Source organism: Pinus tabuliformis, chromosome 6, assembly GCF_031772625.1.
Source record: "Pinus tabuliformis cultivar Carrire ecotype Pingquan chromosome 6, CPIR1, whole genome shotgun sequence".
Lineage (NCBI taxonomy): Eukaryota > Viridiplantae > Streptophyta > Pinopsida > Pinales > Pinaceae > Pinus > Pinus tabuliformis.
Window position 1 is genome coordinate 1,146,812,426 of NC_142292.1, and position 23,218 is coordinate 1,146,835,643.

A 23,218-nucleotide genomic window follows, 5' to 3' on the forward strand; every position below is an offset into this window, starting at 1 on the left:
TTTAATCTTAACCGTTGATTAGAGACTTAACCTCGGTCATTGAAGTCTCAACGAGAAAAGTATAAAATGGAGGCTTGGGGTTCATTTAGAAACACACAGAGAGATTGAGAAAATCGATTGAGGAGATCTTGTAGCAGAGGGGCAGTGAGATTCCGGGAGAAGGAATTTCTCAAGAGTACAAGGCAGAGAGAGGATAGAAGACGTCCAGAGGAAGGCTGACGTTGGCCCACGCAGTGTTGATGCAGAGGCAGCACAATCAATGAGGGGAAGTCGAGTTTCTACTGAGGGAATTTGAAGTTTTGTTCTTGGAAGCCAGGGTGTGAGTCTGGGAGGTAGGAAAGTCGATTTCTCAGCCAGCAAAAGATCCATAGTAGAGAGGCAGTGTAATACCCAGGAGGGGTGATGCAGAAGCTGCCCAGGGTGACATAGTTCTATGTAGAGGCCACACTGAGGGTGACGACCTCCAAAGATGAAGGATCAATATTTGATTCTCCAGTGACAGAGTGCGATCATTCCACCAGTATTTTGTCCAATATTTTATCTATAAAGAATTGCTAGTTGAGCATCCTAGATTTGTACTCAGAATTTTCTCCTGCATAATAATAATCCCTCAGAGTTGTTGCACTGATTTTCCTGCATTGGGTTTTTTCGGGGACTATTTTTTCCAAAAATATCTTTGTCCTATGTATCTTGTTATTTGCTCAGTTTCTTGTTTCATGTAATCAAAGATTAAAGTAGTGTAGGCTGCAGAAGTAATTTGCTTCAGTATTCCGAGAATAACTTGATGAATGAATGATTAAAATCAAGTAGGTTAGGTAAATTTAGATTTGTTGCAATAGGGGTTCCTTGCAGATTAGGAATTTTCACATTGAGCAGGATTGGATTCTCCACCGTAACAATGTTGAATTACAAACAACCAATTACTTCAATTTATCAAATAGTAGAATCTAAATTAAAATTCTAAACCTTAATACTAACTTAAGTTTAATATTTTTACTTTCATTTAATTACATTTAAACTATGAAATAGGCACTAGCTACTATGTAATCTTTATTTTACATCAATACATTACACATTCTTTCATCATTTATGTTTTCTTATGATGCGGTGAGACTTAACTCAAAATGAGACTTATTCCAACCATGCTAGCGTATAATGTTTCATCACAATAAGCCACATATAAAAATAACACCATTCATGTTAAGTGAACATAAGAATTTTGTAACTAGATCCAATATGGTGTCCAAAGAACAATGATTGTCGTTATTGCATCTCTCATTTATTGGATCACAATCTGAGTTCTCTTATGTCAATACATTACACATTGCTCCATCGTTTATTTATTTTTTGATAATGCAGTGATACTTAACTTAAAGTGAGACTTATTTCAAGTAAACTAGTGCATAATATTGTATTTTATTTAGATAAGTTATATTATAATAATAATAATTTATCTTTAAGGTCATGGTTACATAGACACTTAATTGGTATATGAGACTTCTTTATATGTGGAATAAGGGACTTATTTACACACTACAATTTGACTACTAAAATCTACTAAGTTTTCCATACTCTATTCTCTATTCCTTTGGACCTGAACATATGATTTCTTATGAGGAACCATATTAAATTCACAATTAAGATTCACATAACCTCATTGATTTATATTTATTTAAATGGTTTTAAAAACTGAGTATAATGTTTTACATTAAGTGATACTTTTTGTTTTTCCTTTTTATTGATAGAATGTATACTATAGGAAAACTTTTGAGGCACTTCCTTTCAATTAGAGAATGGTATCTTGAGTAAATTGACTAGTTGTAGTTTTGGCATCCTAACCCAATAAAGACAACAAGTGAAACCCAATAATATTCATAAAAACAATCGACCCATAAACATAATTTTGTAACCTCTTACTTATAATTCACAACACTTAACTACTTAAACTAACCCATTAAATTACAATATATTATACTTATACTAACCCACATTATATTTAAAATAAAAATTACAATACTCATTCATTTTTATTTACTTAAATAGGAAAAACAATTATAAATAATATTAAAAATAAAAATAAAACAAATTAATATCAAGCCAGCAATCCAATAAATATCTTAAACAAGCGAGAGATGAAAGGTTCGAATATTTTACATGGTTATGAAGTCAAGGGGAATCCTTCATGAGTGGAAAGCATGGAGAGAACACCTATAAATAAGCGAGATGAGTAGATCATGATTCCCTCAATAATCTCCATGTCCCCACTTATGTCATCAAATGGGATGCGGAGTAATAATTAGAGAGGGAGAGGGAGAGGGAGAGGGAGAGGGAGAGGGGGCGGGGGCATCTCTAATGGATGTCATGTAAGTTTATTTAATACACCTTTAATTTTGGTAAAATAACGACGACTTAAGCATTGATTTATCACTACTCATACTCATGGGGTCCACATCACTATATGATTAGACGGGATATGTTTATTGAACACATACTAATTTGCGAGGAAGGTCATTTGTGTATGTGTAGATGAGCACGATATTTAATTGGAGATGATAAAGTTTGAGTGAATGAATGTTAATTTAGGTGATAACTTATTTGGTTAACCGTCATGATACTGTGTAGATCTTCTTCCGAATTTATCGTATTAGGTTTCTTTTGATCGAAATTTCGAACCAGCAACGGTGGTTCATCTTCAGGATGTGAAAGATAAGTGGAGGATTGTTCTTATTATTTCAATAAAGAGATATATTAATCGAAACATACAATTAGAATAAAAACATAATTAAGATAACAGTTAAACAATTAAAATAAAATATAATTAAAACAACTAAAACTCTAACATCTGTTGGCAATGCATCTCTTATATCTATTTATTGAAATAATAAGAACAGTCTTCCACTTATCTTTCACATCCTGAAGATGAACCACCGTTGCTGGTTCGAAACGTCGATCAAAAGAAACCTAATGCGATGAATCCGGAAGAAGATCTACACAATTATGACGATCGTAGAAACCTAAAAGATAAAATAAAAATAAAAATAAATAAATAATAAATAAAAATCATGACACATTTATAAATAAAAGAGAAATTAAGTGAAATTTTTCTTAATTTTCAATTTCAATATCATTAAAAGGATATAATTTTTAGTTAATATCTAAATAATTAAAATTATTAATTTATATATAACAAAATTAACTTACCAAAATTATTTATTTGAAAATTATTAAAATTTTGTATTTTATATTATTTTTTAGCTTGATACATAAATGAAGTTACAACATAAAAGATTTGAATCTTGAATTTCAAATCTCTCAATTTTTATAGATTTCATATTATTTTGATTACCAATTGAACAATTTCAAAAACATTATTATTACTATTATTATTATTATTATTTCCAAATTAAAAATAATTATGTAGTTACTTTAAGATATTTTAGCATCTAACTACTTTATAATTTTTACTTTAAATTTTGGACAATTCAAGGTTTATTGTCATTCATTAAAATAGACATGGGTTGTCACATATCTTATAATGTATAGGTAAGTTATTTAGGATGGAGTTCTAATAATTAGAATACTTATTGTTTTCTATATTTGCTTTATTAGGAGATTTATGATAGATTTTATTCGCTATTTGAAATCTTCACACGTTGATAATGTGGAGGATTCTTTATAGACATCAAAAATGTTTTGATTTTTCACTCAACTTACTCGATTGTGGAGGGAGTTGTTGCATATCCCTAACTTAACCACAACTTAGTGAATCTTGTCGAACCACCCCATTGTTTGGGCACATAGGAAGAGGCACATATATTTGTTGTAATTCAAGAGGGGCACTTAAGATTAAATCTCCTCTATTGTCTAGAGCTTATGTTATAGTTAAAATACATGTTGATCATTGAGTGGTATTCACCCTGTTTCAACTTCAAATATTGAGATAAACCATTTTTTACATTTTTTTTATTAGATATTTGTATTTAAATTAAGTATCATATATGTTTGTCTTTTCCCTTTCCATATTCTCCAACTCCTTTTTAATCAAATTATAATGTTTTTAATACTCTCTTTTTTGAAATCACTATAAACATTCATTTTGTCTTCTATGTGTCTTCCACAAACCATATTATATTACAAACAAGATTTTAGGTTTTTATCAAGTTTGGAGTTGTGCTCATATTGTGATTTCCAGTTTAAAATTAATGAGATATGCATGTCATTGTTTTAAAAAATGTCATTTCACTATCAAAATAAATAGATATAAATAACTTTTTAGAAAAAAAATGACAAATGAAAAAGTAAAATAAATTAGTAAATTTAGTAAATAAACTAGAAATATAAAATATATATTAACCATACGTAAATAAACATTCAATTTGCATAGAAAAACATTAAGTAAAAGGACAAAACTAAAGGATGTTTTGATAATTTTAATAAATAGACTATAAATAAGTGACATTCAATCTACATTTATAAATCTGAGGAAAAAATAATATAAGTTCACAAAAGTTGAGTAGCAATCACATTAAAATCACTTGTAAGTTTATGAGATTTTATGTAAAATAAATTCACATATTAGTAATAATTTACACCGGGAACATATAAATTGAAGAAGTAGATATATCAAAATAATATTAAAAATCACTCTAAGTTTTTTAAGTTTTAAGTCATAATTTGATTATACATGAAGTTACATCTATATTAAGTATACATTTTAAAGTTACTTGACTTAATAAGGTTTTAATTTATTAGTAAAGTTGATAAATCATTTACAAATATAGATATATTTTAATTAAGGATCTACCAAAATCTTACAATGGATCAAATCTCTTAAGAAATAAATTTCTTTTATAATACAAAACTTTGACTTCAAAGATTTGATCCCTCTTAGAACTCGATAGATATATGATTAAAATGAATATATGCCATGATTGTGTAGACTACACTGAGTAAATTATAGATAAAATATACATAATTGATATTAAAATATTTTATTTATGACTTATATTGATTTTTTAATCATTATTAATATTTTTTATATGCTACATATTAATTTTATATTAAGAATTAAATGAATTACCTCTCTTCCTCTTATTAATGTTAGTATGAAGTAATTGAATATTTTTATTATCAAATATATTTTTTTTGACATTAAAATATTTTATTATGATTACTATTCTTTTTTTAATATATATATATATATATATATAATATATATATATATATATATATATATATATATTTTCCGAAGAAAGCGAGCGCGTAATTTTCATTAATTTAGAATTGCAGAAAATTACATGTTGTAGATGCCGAAGCATATGCTGTAGTGTGGGTATACCACTTACAATAACCAATACTTCAGAGAAGTATGCAGATAGGCCCTGAGACAGGGCAACCAGAAAGAGGGTATGTAAACCCCAACAGGAGTGAAACCCTACCCATATAGCTAATAAACAGAAAATAAAAGCAGTAAATATCGATAGCTCCTTCGAAAGGCAATACCTGCCTAACTAAGCTATAAAAAACAGCTAAATACAATGGCTCCAGTGGAGAGCGCAGTAGATCGAAAAGCCACCAAGAAGAGGCACGAAATAGAAAGGAGCAGCCAATAGCCACACCCCCCATCCCCTCAACTCTCCAGCTGTGACTGAGGAAGATACCGCCCAAAAATCCAAAGAAACCATAATAAAAAACCACCAGAAACAGCCATTGAAGATCCGGCACGAATCGGTGCAGAGATAGACTCCACACCACAGATCCCTCAACGCACCCGATGACTGCCAAGGTAGCCAGCAAAGAAACCAAAAAATGAAAACCACACCTCAGCAAGGGAACCCATAAGGGCTCAACCATAGCAGAGGCGTTTCGGGTCTGGGGGCAGAGGCGGCTAGAGCAGCCACCTCGCCCCCGCGAGGCCAAAAGAAGCCCCCGCCTCCTCACCACGGCTCAGAAAAAACCGGGACGGATCACCAAAACAGAGCCGGAGTCGAAGCCGATAACCGCCGGAAACCAGAAGAGGTCGGACGCACTCCGCAGCCTCCCCAAGCAGAGCACAAGGCGGCGGAGCACAGTCTGAGAAGTAGCTGTGCCGGCACTCCAAAACTGGGACGGCAAACGAAGTTGGTATATCAAATCCTCGCAGTGGAAAGCACGCCGCAAGGGATGAGGGCCGCCGGTTGAAAGGCAGAGACCGGAAACCGCACCCCCGGCAACCGGATTCAATGAGCAGCAGACCCCAGCCGACGAGGCAACCTTACCGCACGACGGGATGGAGGACCAAGGTAGGTGGTGGGCGGTCTGAAAGCCCCACCCGAGGTAGGCCCTGCCGCCGCAGGCGCGAACAGCAGCTCAGAGCCGAGTAACCCTAGCAGCGGCCGCGCGAGCTCTGTTTCTCTGCAGGCTTTCCTAAAAGATCATCTACAACAACTGTTACTTCTATAGAGTAACTCTTTTCAGTATTTTCTTAATGTGTTAGTGAGAGAAGGCCTTGTTAACTCTTCATTGTGTATATATATATATATATATATATAAGAAGTTGATATTATAATAAATTAAATAACATGGATATTCAAATAGTTTATTTAAGTTCAACCATGAAACATTTTTAAAAATATAAGAATTATATATTTTCCTTACACTCCAAAGTGAAAACATAAGTTTATTTTATTTTTAATTGTAATTATTTTATCTCTTTAAAGTTGCTATAAAATTTTGTTATTTCATATGTACATCTAGATATTTCATGTATGCTTGAGATTGAAAATCAAATAGTTTTATCATCTCCTTTATATTGAATTGTAATATCAACAACAAAGTACAATTAAAACTAACAAAGCATGTACATTCATTTTTGTTTTTTTATTATAGGCAATATTGTTTTTTATTTAAAAATATTTTATTTTTATTTTAAAGTTATGTATGGAAGAAATTACACATCTCCTTTAGACTGGATTGTAGAATATCATATAAACCAAGGGTTTTTTATTTTTGTATTGTTGTCCTTGAATGGCATGTGAAAAATGAATAAGGTAATGCCCAAATTTTAAAAGATTTAGCATCCTCAAAACTTGGTCCTAAAACTAAATTATATTTATATCAAAGAATTAACATGATAAAACCATAAAAACATAAATGTATCCTCAAATCTCATATCCTAGAAAGTTAGATATGAAACCAAAATAAATTTGAATATAATAAAAAACTACAAAAGCTATACATATAATTTTAAGCACTCAACCAAATACAAACAAAAAGACATGAAAAAATCAACATCTCACACATTAGAAATTCCATGGACAATTGATATAAAGTAGATTTAATATCTTAGAAAATTAGAAATGAAACAAAAAAAAATTGAATATAATAAAAAACAACAAAAGCTATACATATAATTTTAAGCACTCAACCAAATACAAAAAAAACATGAAGAAATCAATATCTCACACATAAGCTATATATTCTTCGGCGAAAGTGTTCTGAGGCTCGGTGAAAGAGTTAAAAACATACTCTATATATTCTATATATTCTTACTCTATATATTCTTCGCATATATTCTTCGGTGAAAGAGTTCTGAGGCTCGGTGAAAAAGTTAAACACGTACTCTATATATTCTTCGCATATATTCTTCGGTGAAAGAGTTCTGAGGCTCGGTGAAAGAGTTAAACACATACTTTATATATTCTTCGCATATATTCTTCGGTGAAAGAGTTATGAGGCTCGGTGAAAGAGTTCTGAGGCTCGGTGAAAGAGTTAAACACATACTTTATATATTCTTCGCATATATTCTTCGGTGAAAGAGTTATGAGGCTCGGTGAAAGAGTTAAAAACATACTCTATATATTCTTTGGTGAAAGTGTTCTGAGGCTCGGTGAAAGAGTTAAAAACATACTCTATATATTCTTGGCATATATTCTTACTCTATATATTCTTCGCATATATTCTTCGGTGAAAGAGTTCTGAGGCTCGATGAAAAAGTTAAACACGTACTCTATATATACTTCGGTGAAAGAGTTCTGAGGCTCGGTGAAAGAGTTAAACACGTACTTTATATATTCTTCTCATATATTCTTCAGTGAAAGAGTTCTAAGGCTCATTGAAAGAATTAAAAACATACTCTATATATTCTTCGCATATATTCTTCAGTCTGCGGGCTGCGGTGGGCACAGGCGATCTGCAGTCAGTTACCAAAGATTACCAAGGGCAGACGGGCGATCTGCAGTCAGGTTTGCTGATATCAGGTGCACACATTCCTTATCTTTTTCTTTTTCTAATACATATTTGCTCATATAATTTCAAGTATGAATATTTCACCACAGTTACCAAAGATTACCAAGGGAAGACCTAGCACAGTTACTCTACAGGGCCTTTATGAGTATATAGAGTCTTTAGAGAAATGTAGAGAAGAAAGAGAAGCCAAGCTACAAAAAGAGTTAGAAGCCATGCTGGAAAATAAATTTGCATCTCTTGAAGACACGATCCAAAAACAAATAGAAAATAAAATAGATCTACTAGAGAATAAAATGGAGGCAATGGAGACTAGACTGCAGGTTATAGAAAAACAAAACCAAGATACTAACCAACCATCCCAGCAAGGAGATGCTGATACTTTAGAGAGTCTTAAAATGAAAGACATGATTAAAGAACTAGAAGAAAAAGTTAATAGCTGTCTCACCCTAAATAATGTGGCAGATAAGTTAGATATCAAACCAATTAAAGATGAAATGAAAAAATTAATAGAATTAGACCACGAATGTAACAAAAGGGCCTTAAACCTTATAATATTCGGTTTAAAAGAGGAAGTAGATGAGGATACTTTAGCCTTAGCCCAGACAGAACTACATAATAGATTACAAATTGAAACATTGTGTCTTACAGAAGCAACAAGGTTGGGGAAATTAACCGAGAATAAAGGAAGACTAATCCGCATAAAGGTGAGCTCCACTGATCATAAGCACGACATACTTAGTAAAACCTCAAGTCTAAAAGGAACGGGAATATTCATAAATGAAGATCTCATTCCAGAAGGTCAAGCAGAATTAAGAAAGGAGGTTCAAAAGGTAAAAGAAACTAGAAAGGAAGGAAAATGGGCAATAATCAGAAATAGAAAAGCCTTTATTCGAGATAGAAACCAAAAAGATAGTAACCAATAGCAATTAAACATGCTCCGGATCCTTTCTTGGAATTTTCGGTGCTTCCCATGGAACAAAGGCCCCAAGCTAAGTTGGATTTCAAATTATGTTGATATTATTTTGCTTGCTGAAACTTGGGAGCATGAAGAATCTAAGGTCCCTAACATAGATGGCTTTACGCTATGGTCTACCTGGAACAAGCGATCCTCCTGTAGAGGCATTGGGGGAATAGCTTGTTACATTAAGAAGAACATCTCCCCCCATGTTAGGATTTATAAAAACGACCCTCACAACCAATATAGTTGGATAGAGATCAAAGACATTAATAATAAAAAGTCCTACATAGCAATATGTTATTTTCCCCCCATTAATTCTAACTTCTATAAGAAGAAGAATCTAGATAAAACTAACCCTTACAATGGTTTAGAGAATGATATTTCTAGCCTAAGGATTGACGATAATATCCTTTTAATAGGTGACTTTAATGCTTGAACTTCAAGCAACCAAGCTATTATTCTAAGCAATCATTCCAACCCTAATCCTCTTTGGTTAGACGAAGACCCTACTCTGGTTAGCAGGTACAAAAGGAGCTCTGAAGATCTCGGGGAAAATTTGTTTGGGTCGGAGCTAGTCAAGCTCTTTAGTGCTCAGGATCTCATAATTTGCAACGGTCTAAAGAAGTGGCCCAATTCCAGGAAGATGACCTGCATCCATGGACTTGGTAGCAGTGTGGTAGACTACGTTATTTCCGATCTCCCATTATACAACGAAATAATAAATTTTGACATCTTAAACGACCACGAACCTGACTCTGATCATAGGCCTTTACTTATAACTCTCAATTTTGTCATGCATAGAGTTCCCATAGAAAATAATACTTATAGCCAAAAGAACTTAATATTTGATAGAAATAAAAATGATCTCTTTCTAAATGAATTAAAAACTAATTTGCTTCCTTTATCTAGTATAGACAACATAGAAGACCTCTATCATAATTTTACTACAACCCTCTCATATTCTATTAACAAGTTCTCAATTGAAGTTTCAAATAATAAAAGAAATGGCAAAACCAATCCATGGTATGACAAAGATTGTAAAAGTGCGAGGAGAGAAATTAAGGAAGCTGTTGATGAATCTCTTAAAATGGACAAGATAAAAATATACAAAGCCCTAACTAAAAGGAAAAAGAGGCAGTACATTCGTCAAAGACAGGAGAATCTCTTACACCTCTCTAAGGTAGCTCCTAAGAAATTTTGGAGGCAGATTCTAATTAGGAAGACTAAGGATAATAATAAAATTGCTCTTCACGATTGGAATTCCTATCTTAAAAAGCTTTATGAATCTCCAAATGTCATGGATAATTTGGAAACCCTTCTCACAACGAAAGAAGTTTTCTCTTTAGAAGACATTAAGTTTGGGGTTAATCGCCTCGCTAATGGGAACGCTAAGGACATTGAAGGTTACCAAGCGAAATCTTAAAAATTGGAGGTCCTGTCCTCATCCCCCACATCCACAAGCTTTTCAATCAAGCAGTCAAGCAAGGGTTCCCTAAACCTTGGACTGAGAGCCTCATTATCCCTATTTTTAAAAGTGGGGATACAAATAACCCCTCTAATTATCGAACAATTATGATCAGCCCTCTCTTAGCCAAGTTATATGGTAGTATTTTGGAAAAGAAGTTAAGAATATGGCTTGAAAGTGAAGGTAAGCGGGCTAAAGGCCAAGCAGGTTTCAAAAGGCATCACTCAACAACAGACCACCTTGTTACGCTTAGGATCATTGTGGAGGAATGTCGTAATGATAAATCCAATTTATTTTGTTGCTTTGTGGACTTTAGAAAGGCTTTCGATACGATTCCTAGATACAACCTTTGGAATAGATTAGAAGAGCTAAAGGTTCCTCTCGAGTTGAGAGCTGCCGCTATAAGGTTATACGAGAATGTAATTGCCAAGCTAAAGAGCAATGAGGGGTGGTCGAAAGATATTAAGTGTAACATCAAAGTTAAACAAGGTTGCCCCCTCTCCCCTACCCTATTTGGAATTTACATTGATAAGCTCGAAGGCTATTTAGAGGAAGCAGGATGTGATGGCACGATCTTAGCTGGGATAGTCGTCATCCTTCTTCTTTATGCTGACAATATTGTTCTTTTGGCAAGGTGCCCATCTGATCTTAATAAGCAACTCAAGCTTCTTAAGGATTTCTGCTCTACCATGGGTATGACTGTTAACACTGACAAAACAAAAGTTATGATTATCAAATCCAAGAAGGACACTTACACTAATTTTATGTATGACAATAATAACTTGGAGGAAGTGTATTCTTACAAGTACCTAGGAATTGATATTCATCACAAGCTCAACTGGAACCATAGCATTGAGAAAAGGATTAATGGGGGGTGGAAAGCTTATTTTGGTCTTGAAAATAATTGTAAAATAGCAAACCTCGTAATGTGGGATAAAAAGAAGTTCCTCTTTGAAACTTTAGTCACTCCTGTTATCTTATATAGCTGTGAAGTTTGGGGTTGCAGCATCTCCAGAGAATCATGGAGAAAGATTGAGCAAATCCAGAAGCGTTTTATAACTTCTAACCTGAAAATTAAAAGTAATACACCCTATCCTATTCTCCTTATAGAAGCATGTCTTTCCCCTATTAAGAGCCTAGCTATGCTTAGGTTTCTGTTGTACAAGCACAAAATCAGTAACATAGACGATCATCGACTTCTTAAGCTAGCTTTAAATTCTAGCCAAAACCACCTAAGGCTCAATCGATGGTGGCATAAAGACACAAGGGCCTGGTTAAACTATTGGGAGATCAACGAAAATGATGCATTGCAAAACATAAATAACATTAAAGATATTGTTACTTCTAAGTTCAAAGAAAAGATGTGGTGTGAGAAAGATTTAGCGACTAAAAGAAAATTAAGTTATTATAAGAAGGTCATCAGCCCCACCCTAGAAGATCAAAAGTATCTCTCTATTTTAACTAGCTCAAAGAAGAGAATTAATATAGCAAAGATTAGAACGAATTTTCATGAGCTCCATAGTGAAACAGGTCGTTGGGCAGTTCCTAAAACGCCATGGATGGAAAGGATCTGCCATATATGTGAGAATAGGAACATCGAGGATGAAAACCACTTCCTCTTAGAGTGCCCCGTGTATAACCACATTAGATCTCAGTTTCACAATCTTTGTTACAATACTGACCTTCCTAGCCTTTTACAATGTCAAAATTATAGTGAGCTCGGGAGGCTTCTCTCCAAACTTTTTGAGCATAGGAATAAAATCTTAAATCAAAATAAATAATGTGTTTCTTTAGGTCCGATAGACCATTATTTGGTCTCAGCGGACATTAACCATCATCATCATTATCATCATCATCAAGAAATTCCATGGACAATTAATATAAATTACATTTTGTAGCTTCACAAATTAATTCAATTAGTGAATATATATATATATATATATATATATAATTGCTAACTTCAACCACCATGCGAAAAGCGGCTAATCCACATATTATCTACACATAATTGCCAACAAACATATTGCATCTCTTCTTATTAAAAATGAAACATTATCACAATATAGTCCTACGATGGTTTCTGATTATATAAAATATATAATTTACTATTTATTATATCATGCAACAACTATATGGACTTCTATATTATTAAGCAAAGAAAAATAAATAGATTTCAAAATTGAGAACTGTTGCAAACTTTGAACAATTGAAATTTAAATTGAAAATAGTAGTTAATGTAAACTTTTAATAAAATGAAATTTGAATTTAGTTTAATAAAATTGAAAATAAACTTAAGTTATTAAATAAATATTTATATGGTTTAATGAAGATAAATTCTAATTATTAAGTAAAATTTTAATATTTAGGAATAATAAAATATAGAAATTTCAACACATTGAAATCTGACTTTGGTTTAATAAAAATAATTTTTTATTATTAATATTTTTTTTATTAGTTTTGATAAGTCTTAGTGTTTATTTAATTATTTTAATATTATAATGTTTATTTATTTTTAATTAAATTGAGTTTAGGTTGGGGTTAGTGTTAATATAAAATGGAAAAACTATCTATCCATGTATAGAAAGTTGTTATTAAAATTGTGTATGATTTATTTAATCAAATATCCAATAAACAATCTTTATCCCTCACACATAACTCTTTCACACATAACTCTTACGCTCAATCCCTTCCCCATAAAATTTGTAACTTTTTATGAACAAATTAAAATTATTATTTTATTAATGATTTAACTCCTCACAACTAAAAATACACAACAACATTTCAATGGCAGGTAAAAAAAACAAAAGCCTATCAATACAAAGAATATATCATATTCAAACATTCTAAACAATTTGTCGAATACATCTTCCACAACGAAATAAATAAAGGTAAAAGAGAGTCTTTTAAAGCCCTCGCCATATTACAAGTAAAACAAATACACAAATAAATATATATCCATATACCAAGAGGAAATTGTTTGACCAAAGTTCAGGTCTACCCACAACCAAAGCAAAGTTACCAACCTACTTAAACATTGGCATCACATTTACATACATATAGCTTATCAGTGACGCTGGCCTCCAAAGCAAAGCACCACGACCACGCGTGTAACTGGCCTCCACTTTGTCTGTAAGAAAAGACAATATGTTCTCCATCAAGTTAGCTATGCTCTGGCTTTCTTACAACATGAAAAATGCATTGTGAACAAGTATAAGTATATATATAACACAAACTTGCAGCCAATAGAGAGAGGCTACTAGACACTTACAATTTAAGGTTTCCATAGAATGGTCGTCTCAGCAATCATAGAAGTCACTATGTATGGATCCATGTTTGAAGCAGGTCGACGGTCCTCAAAATAACCTGAATTAAGCCAAAAACATCATAAGTTTGTTAAGTAGAAAAAATTATACTCCAGGGTTTCTTTTAATTTAAAAAAAAAAAGGCTTTTACTTGTTAAATGGGCAAATTTCTACTATTAAAATATTAGAAAAAGTAAAAAATTATCATGCAAATGAAATATATATATATATATATCCATGAATGCTATCGAATGACCCAGCAATTCGAAAAGGCTTTTATTGACAAAAATTAATATAATGACCCAGCAATTCGAAAGCTTTAGCCGATGAAGGTTCAATTTGAAATCCCTAATTTATGTTGAACAACATTTTCATAAAATATGTAGTCAACTATTTATTATCCATTCTACTTAAACAGTTTGAACCACAATTACCTCACAGTGACAGCGGTGGTTCCTTCCAGGAAGGAAGGAAGGAAAAAAGCAGTTAACCGGACAAAACCAAATTTTGCCCAAAAATGCTTAGGCCCTGCTGCTTAGGAGGTTAGCTAGAGCTCCTGAGAAGAGGAGGTTGTCATCCATCTACTACAATTCTTTATTTTATTCTCCTGTTAAAATTTCACTCCTCTATAATCACTTACAACTGAGAAAGAAGAAAATAATGAATCCGGAGCAATGCTTGATCTTTTTCCTCAGCGGGCTGCCAAGAAAATATTCGAGAAGTTTTCTACAGGACCATAAGATAGGTTTTACTCCAGTTCATTTTGGGTTTCTGTTTTGAGGAGAAACAGTGTAATTTTTTCTTCTCTCTTTTTAATGTGTTCTCTTTGCCTCTTCTTTTTTTCCTTCTCTCTTTTTTTAATGTGTTCTCTTTGTTAGTGGGGAGAGGGAGGTCGGAGATTTTCAAGCACATATAAAGCACTCTGAGTTCGTGAAGTTGCATAACAGGGCATCAAAATTTGGAGCTAACAGTTTGCAGTAAATAGCACTAATCGTCTCGAAGTAAGATACATAGACATAAGACAACAGCAGGAAATAAGACAACCCCACAAAAAAGAATTGTTGAGAAACATTAATAAGGAGAACAGTTATCATGGTTTTTTACAACCACAGTATGTTAAGTTCTTGAGCAATTATATATATATATCCAATTTTGCAATCAATATCCCCTCAGTTATCTTGGGGATAAAAATTGAAGACGGGGTTTGGCAGCATCTCACCTTTTCCTTCTTTTTCTGTGTCCCGGCCCACTCTAACTGAAGCTCCTCGATTTGCAACACCCTGTTAGCCATCAAAAAGGCGTATTACATAATTCCCCGAACCACAAAATGTCGACAAAATTGCCAGTAGTTTTAACTTTCACAAGGAAATGAAACATACCCAGGAAAAGGTATTCATGTCTGCTGTCTCGTGCCGACCAGTGAGGCGTCTCTCATTGCCCTCCCCATAGGCAGAAATATGCTCCTTATGCCTCAACTTCAGTTTTTCTATTGCTTTCTTAATTACTTCGAAGCCTCCCTCCTTGCGCATGGACTTGGTGCTGTTCAAAGAGTACGTTAGACGTTTTCCTCCAATGGAAACATGCAAACGTAAATCTATTCCAACGGTGATTCGTTTATTGGTTTACAAAGCGGAATTACGGCCAATATTGTTTTGACCAAATGCTTTCCTCTTTTCTAGTAAGGAATGCTCCTCGCTTACCTACCCTTTCGTACATTCATTTCATGTGCTTTTTTACGTATATCATACTTGGGGTAAAACAACCTTTACCTGTAATTTGTGTGGCATCCAGCACCATTCCAGTCCCCCTGAAACAAATAGTAGGTAGTCCCGTTAGTCATTAGATAAATAAAGGAGCATCAACAAAAAATGCCAGAACCACATACTTTCCCATAAGTTTACCTCAATTGGCTTGGGATCAAAGGACAGAACGACACCCGCCTTTTCTGTAATCCTCTGCACTCGAAAATTAGATAAGTCAATTAACCACAATTTCTCTTGGAGAATGTAAAGATCAATTTGCACTACAACGACATAACACGACTGGCTACCGAACTCAATACATGCATTTTAAGAGGTCAATAAAGGGGAGAATTCTCCAGTTAGGGAGATCAACACAAGTTAAAACTTCGAAACTCCTATTTCCCATTTGTTTCCTAACACCTGGTATAATTATTGTTTCAACAAAGTAGCACAATTACCACACAAAAATTAAAACTAACCACAATATGTGAACTTGTAAGGTGGACTCTTTGCCATAAAGTCTAATACAATTGCTGAATTGATGCTCACTTCACTCTATTATATATACACACAGCAAATACATCCATGAAGCATAGAATTCTATCGTTTTAAAGTTTACCACAACTATCTGCTCTTAATGCAGGGCCTTTTAAAGTTTACCACAACTATCTTAACCTAGGGTTTATTAAGCTTCAATAAAAACAAAAAAAATTTGAATTGGATTAATAATGTCAAAGATTATCTATGATAATCTTTTAATCTTATCAGGAAAATATGTAAACAGCGTCTCCCAGCCAGCCAGGCTGTAGAGTACCTCACTTCTATATATACACAATGCCAATTCACCCTAAAACATAGAATTCTATCGATTTAAAGTTTACCATTAACATACAACTATCTTAACCCTAGATCTATTTAGACAGGGATGAAAACTTTGGGTTGTACTTAATAAATATGATGTCAAGATGATATATCTAAACTTTTAACTTTATCAAGAAAATATGTAACCAGCATCTCCCCAGTCATCCGGGCTGTAGAGCTCCTCACTTCTAGGAGCAGCAAGGCAGAGCAATTGCAGTTAAAAATCCCTTTAGCACAATAATCAATCATAGGATATTAAACCAGTTAAGAAATATTATGCCTTTACGAAGAAATTAAAGATAAGAGAAGTATGAAAAGAAGGCTATACCTCCATAATAAAACGAGCACACCACAGCTCATCTGCTGCTGAGATACCCACTGACGGACCTACTTGAAATTCCCACTGCACATGCAAATATGATGCTTATACCAGAAGTTTGAAATCCTTAAACAACTTTAAATTGAAACTACCCTTGATATTTTGCATGAAATTTCTCAGGTATCCTTAGATTAAGGTCTAAATAGCCCCAAATTGCATATATTGTGGTAAAGATAGGAATTCCAAGATTTGTATTACCTGCCCTGGCATGACTTCTCCATTGATGCCACTGATATTGATTCCTGAATAGAGACAAGCCTTATAATGGGCATCAACAATGTCTCGTCCCCAGGCTTTGTCAGCCCCAACTCCACAGTAATATGGGCCCTATGGGAAACATACAAATATGTCATTCAGTGTCCATCTATGAAGTAGCTTCATGGTGATAAGTTCATAAATTCAGTCCTATATATAAATTAGTCGATGATCATATATAAATGCCTAACATCGTTAGCCGGCCTTTCTTTTGAATGCTCACCTGAGGACCGGGGTAGCCACCAATTGGCCAGCCAAGAGGCCATTTGACGTCCTTTTGCAACAGTGTATATTCTTGTTCAAGCCCGTACCTGAAGACCAGAAACAGAGCAAGAGCAGAAACCCTAAGAAAACACAAGAAACTAAAGCTAGGTAGGTGGATATATGCTCATAGAATTAGTGATGTTCGGTACAAGTCACGTGTTCTGTATTACCACCTATTCACAACTAGACCATCACCAAGCACTCGTTACTTTCAAAAAACCACGAATGCACATACAAATCTGTTCAAAAGGAAAACGAAAATAGTTGTTTCTGAGTTCCTGCATTACCATGTCTCTTCATCAGTAACCGCCTTTTCGTTAAAAATTTTCGCTGCTGCAGCCCTCTTGTTGGAAGGAATAGCAGTCCCATTAGGAGAGTAGGCATCACAGATTACCTGCATTTGTACATGAACTTATCAGAAGCAGCCCGGAGAATCTTCTTGAGAAAGAATCAATAAAATCTTCAACATGACTCTTAAAGAAATCCTTACCAAAATGTGCTTTCCTCTGCGAAATGGATCACGGAAGATAGCTTGTGGACTGCCTCAATCAGAACAAACCACGCAATTGGGTTATATATGTTCCAAACTATGAGAACAAGAACATTTAATATTGGAAACTCATATAGACTTGGAATCAAGTAATATCTTAGAAATTTCAGAGTACAGGGAAGAATATTCTAAACTGTTAATTTATGTTGCATTTTGGGCCGTATAGAATCAAATTAATAAAACAAAAGGACCATATACCCAGGCCTATGCACGATGATGAAAGGAAGAGAACAGTAAAAACAGAAACGTAAAGTTGAATATCGGTTGTTACTATAGAATGACTTCGCTGTCATGTCCTTGAGCCTGTCCAGTGCTGGAGCCGTCATAGTTCCATTTGGGAAGCTCTTTAACGCTACTCACAGGTCCTGACAGAGACTATGAAAATACAGAATGGCATAAATCATGGTGCCAGAAAAGACACCAAGAGCCAATGTGAAAGTAGCAGCAACCATATTTATTATACTTACTCTGGCTTTACTGCGCATATCCATTCCTGATCCTCCAATCCTGCTCACCACACACCAACAAACAATACATAATGTAATGTAAAGTGAAACCCGTGAGCAAAATTGCTTCAAAATGAATTTTCAGCTACATATGGATGGACATCTCACCATATATACTCTGCAATGACCTTCTCTGTCACGTCGCTCAGGTCAAGGTTGAGAAGGTCTGTTAATACGCTCGACATGGCCACTCTCCAAAACAAACCAGAGGGAAGGAGAGGATTGAATGTGGAATGAATTTATCTCCGGATAAGGTGTAGCAAATGCATATAAGGAAGGAAGGGGATAAGATTCAAGAGATGAAGGTGCAAAATCACGTTAATCTTGACTTTGAGGCAACATATGGAAATCAGCTCATCTTGCATACGGGTTTGGATGGTTCAGGTTTAGCTGGATGGGGATTAGGTGGGGGAAATCTGAAACGGGTGGTTGAGGCTCACGGTGCTTCGATGAGGAGTGGAAAAGGATTTGTGTGATGCACCAAGACGATGGGGGCGCTCAACGTCTTCAGGAAGCCTTGACCTCTCATTTAAGATTTTAATCCACAACCTCCCTCCCATGTGTATTACTGATACATACATTTTGTCTCTAATGGTAACACGCATTCCCATTCCCATTCCCGCTAATCATCATCTTTTCTTTTGTTTTCCATTTAACCAGGCAGGCATTCCCGCTCCTCTCTCGCTAATCATAATTATTAAATGAAAGTAATCATAATCTTTTGCTTTAATTATTAAATGAAAGTAATCGGATGCCAGACGCATGCGAAGTGAGCCCCTGGGAGCCAAGCCTTCGTCGTCAATTCATGCTACTATCAAGAAGTCAAGTTTACCCGACTTCATCATAACCATAACCATAGGATGCAAATTAGAAAGCCATCATACTCACTTCAACAAAGAAAGTTCATGATATACTCACTAACTAAATATAAGAATAAAATGGAGGAGTAAAGTTCAAAAAAAATTATAAATGGCAAAGCGCATAACAAGGAAAAACACAGAATCTTGACGAGGGTGATCATTTGAGCTACGTCATGGTTATTTAGAAATAATAATTAAGAATATTATTTAATAATCAGAGGATTTAAGAAGTATAAGCTCCTATTTATTCCAATTCCAATGGGTTTTGGGAGCTTGGGTAGATGGTCGCATTGGAAAGTTTGGGTGAACATGAGTAGAATTCAAACGTATTTGAATATGTGGTGGCATCAATGGTGTAACATGTGTAATGTTTTGATATGTGTTCGTCAATTTGGTGATGGAATTAACTGTGACTTCATCAAAGTTATAATTTTAGTTTCGGGTAACCATAATATTCCAAAAGTTTCTAGAAGTGGTATATTTTCACTAGAGTATTCAAAAATGTATAATGATTTAATGTACACTGAAAATCAAAGTTGTTAGAATTGGTCTATTTTTATTAGAGTTTTCAAACATATATAATGATTTTCAAATATGCACAAAGTCTTATTAGATTGTAACCATTTTTCGAGTTTTCAAAAAACTTGAGAAAAAGGTTCTTCAAAAACACTTCAAACCTAAGAAGCATCCATGCAAAGTGAAACTCAATAGTTTAAGGAAGTAGATCTCCTAACAGGGCATCATTTTAAGTGAGGAAAATAAGGAAATATCAAAAAAAAAAAGACTTGACTTGGAAAACAAGGAGATATCATAGAAAAAAAAAGACTTTTGCTTATGCTCACTCAAACTTAACTATAAAATAAAACTCAAAAAAATATTTAAAAAAATTGACTCATCTATGTTTATATAATTTAAATTTATCTTATATTTTGTTATTAAGTACTTAATATCCTTGTTATTCGCAATTAATCAAGTATTATATTAATAAAATGGTATTTCATATATTTCCATTAAATATAATATATTATAATATATTAATGTTTGTTATTATAATTAATATGAAATATAATGATAACATAAATTTATAATTCGAAGATAAAATTAATGCAATGCATTTCACTGCTCTTACATATATGTACATTTTTTTAAATTAAATTACTTTCCTTCTATTATTATAAGAAGATTATTACAGAGAAAGCAATCAACTCCTCACTCTCATGGCTTGCCACACTAGAAACCAAACCAACAGTAGTAGAGTATAGATTTAGTCCAAAGTATGTTGTTTAAAACCAAATGGGAGCCATCATGATGACTAAGAGTGGCTTTACTACTAGAAACATGCCTAGAATACCTCAAAAGCAGGCTTAACTATAGTACATGTAGCCTATTACATACTTTAAACATAAAAATCCATAATGTTAAAACAATAGACAACATAGTAGCAAAAGACTACATCATGGCAATAGAAAATAATGTAAACACAATTACGATGAGGTGGAGACCTCAATAATATCATGAGTAGCTGGATTGACTAGAGGAGTAGGGACGTTGAGATGAGCAAGTGTGATTTCTATGTGTGTAATCATGCCATCTATGTCCCTATGTTCCATTGTATCTCATCAAGTTGAAGCATAATCTATGGATTTACTTCATTTCTCTCCCACAAAACTTTGCCACAATTACGATGAGGTGGAGACCTCAATAAGATCATGAGTAGCTGGATTGACTAGAGGAGTAGGGGCGTTGAGATAAGCAAGTGTGATTTCTATGTGTGTAATCATGCCATCTATGTCCCTATGTTCCATTGTATCTCATCAAGTTGAAGCATAATCTATGGATTTACTTCATTTCTCTCCACAAAACTTTGCGAAGCAACAACTTTAAACACCAATAAAGGTTTATAGTAAGCAAATATTGATTTTTCCAACCCCTGGTGTGCCCAAGATTTGGCATCCAATCCACCAATGAAGTTAAAACCTCGGCTTTAGATCTTGCTTCTCACTTAGTCAACAACTCCTCTTCAAGATATTGGATTTCCTCTTGAATTCAAGAGGAGTTTGTTGATGGTAGAGTTGAGGAGAAGTAAAGGCTCGATATACCAAACATGGGAGCCACCAAGATCACCTTAGAGATAAATTTGCAATGCGAATGGGCTCTTTGGGTCAACACGGGGAAAACATGGCAATGTTTTCCAAGACAAGGGGGATTATAGTTATGCTAAGACACATGAAGGTTTGTTGAAGGGCTCATGCCAAAAATGCAGGGATGATAATTTGAGATCTAGGCCTAGATGAGGCTATAGAGAACCAATGGGAAAGGAAACAATGCTTGCGCATGAAGGTGAGAAAATGGGAGATGGTGCCAATGTAGAGGAGGAGACCCATACCTAGGAGAGAGACTAAGAAAAAAGACCAACCGTTTAAACTCTCTAACACATAATTGAACCATACAATCTTGACACATTCAAGCATGCATTGTAAGCCATTATTAAAAATCGAAACTTGAAACACTAGAGCAGGTACCTACCCAAGCAACCTGGAATGCGATACCTCATTGTAAACACACCTCCTTACCCTCAAGGATGTGTTCACTATGCTAACTCGACTTCCCTGGTATGGTTAGAGAAATGGGCTTAAAAAAAATCCTTGACTTTCTTCCAAGTTTCCAAAACCAAAATTAGATGTCATCATCATACTCGTCTCAACAAGACCTTTCCAGTGATATAAACTTTGTCCCTATTGGACTTCATGATTGCAAGTTATGTCCCTTTAGATGTTTTATTAATTTCAATTGTGTTACCTTTCTTTGACTGCCACATGGTCCCTATGTCATGCCCACATGACATGCCACTATAATGCCATGTCACTCAGACATGTGGTGTACTTCGATGCTACCTACCTTGCATTACCCTTCCACATGTGAATATATATCCCCTTGTTGACATCATAAGGGGGAGGCCCCACTATATCTCTCAATCGTCAATCCTTTGTATAAATCCGCACCACCTGATTAAGCCCAAGCCTTTGCCCTTAGTCACAATGGTGGTTATATGGTCCACCTCCTGGCCCTTAGGGTTAATACCTCCAACTCGACATGTACACAAGAATTGGCCCCAATCTCGGGCAATAATAATGGTCACCTCTCTTGGAATTTCTGCCCGGTCACATGCTCGTCATGTGACCAAGGCCTATCCCTCAGGGAATTAACCATTAGAGTGAGCACTATATGCTTCACTACAATGTGTACAAAGGAATGCACTTCTAGACTGTATCACGATGTGAAATACATTGTCGATGTATTTGTTGTCGAGTTACTACAACATAGCATGCATATATATATATATATATATATATATATATATCAACTTGACAATTATGCTCTGTTGTAACAACTCGAAAACACAACCATTTTAATGTATTTAAGCCTACAAAATGTATTTCATCTGTAGATTACTCTTTCCCTATGTTTTCCATACAACATTACAGTCATATGCCAATACAATGATACAACAATACTCCCATTGACTTAAGCTTGTAAAATACCTACAGAAGCATTGGGTTATTCCCTAGATTTCACATAGGATACAATGCACATGGTTAAAATACATTATTACTGAAGTTTTCATCCTCAATGCTCAAGAGTAATTAAAACGATCAGCCACACCTCTGTGTGTGTGTGTTTGTGTAAAATTACATTCCTGCAACTCAGGTTTAGATATAGCAATTACAGTCAATCCCCCTAATGACTATTGTTCCTCCCTATTGCACATCCAACTGGTATTAATTCATGGTTATAATCCCTATCCTTTCAGAATTATAAGCACATCATACATGTTACACACCCCTGTACA

The 23,218-nt window shown here is 34.2% G+C and overlaps 1 protein-coding gene and 1 pseudogene across 1 annotated transcript; one reads left to right on the plus strand and one right to left on the minus strand.

Moving 5' to 3' along the window:
• Positions 1–13,460: 13,460 nt before the first annotated feature.
• LOC149262900 (glutamine synthetase cytosolic isozyme) lies at positions 13,461–18,913 on the minus strand. The gene is made up of 14 exons (XM_089425385.1): positions 18,617–18,913; positions 18,470–18,509; positions 18,274–18,377; positions 17,943–17,991; positions 17,740–17,846; positions 17,412–17,499; positions 17,132–17,260; positions 16,883–16,957; positions 15,853–15,906; positions 15,721–15,758; positions 15,331–15,490; positions 15,171–15,231; positions 13,918–14,012; positions 13,461–13,776 (listed from the first exon to the last, which is right to left on the minus strand). Exons 1-13 carry the CDS (start codon positions 18,691–18,693, stop codon positions 13,921–13,923), a joined length of 1,074 nt encoding a protein of 357 aa, XP_089281511.1. The 5' UTR covers positions 18,694–18,913; the 3' UTR covers positions 13,461–13,776; positions 13,918–13,920.
• The window catches only part of LOC149262901 (trafficking protein particle complex II-specific subunit 130 homolog), a 75,528-nt pseudogene continuing 71,081 nt past the window's right edge, over positions 18,772–23,218 (plus strand).

Bases quoted from the DNA above. Each gene is read 5' to 3' on its own strand.
- LOC149262900 (XM_089425385.1), bottom strand. From the start codon at position 18,693: ATGTCGAGCGTATTAACAGACCTTCTCAACCTTGACCTGAGCGACGTG. The intron at 17,500-17,739 runs GTAATGCAGGAA...TCTGGTCTTCAG, and splicing joins GTTACTGATGAAGAGACATG to GTACGGGCTTGAACAAGAAT. The intron at 17,261-17,411 runs GTGAGCATTCAA...TGTTTCCCATAG, and splicing joins GTGGCTACCCCGGTCCTCAG to GGCCCATATTACTGTGGAGT.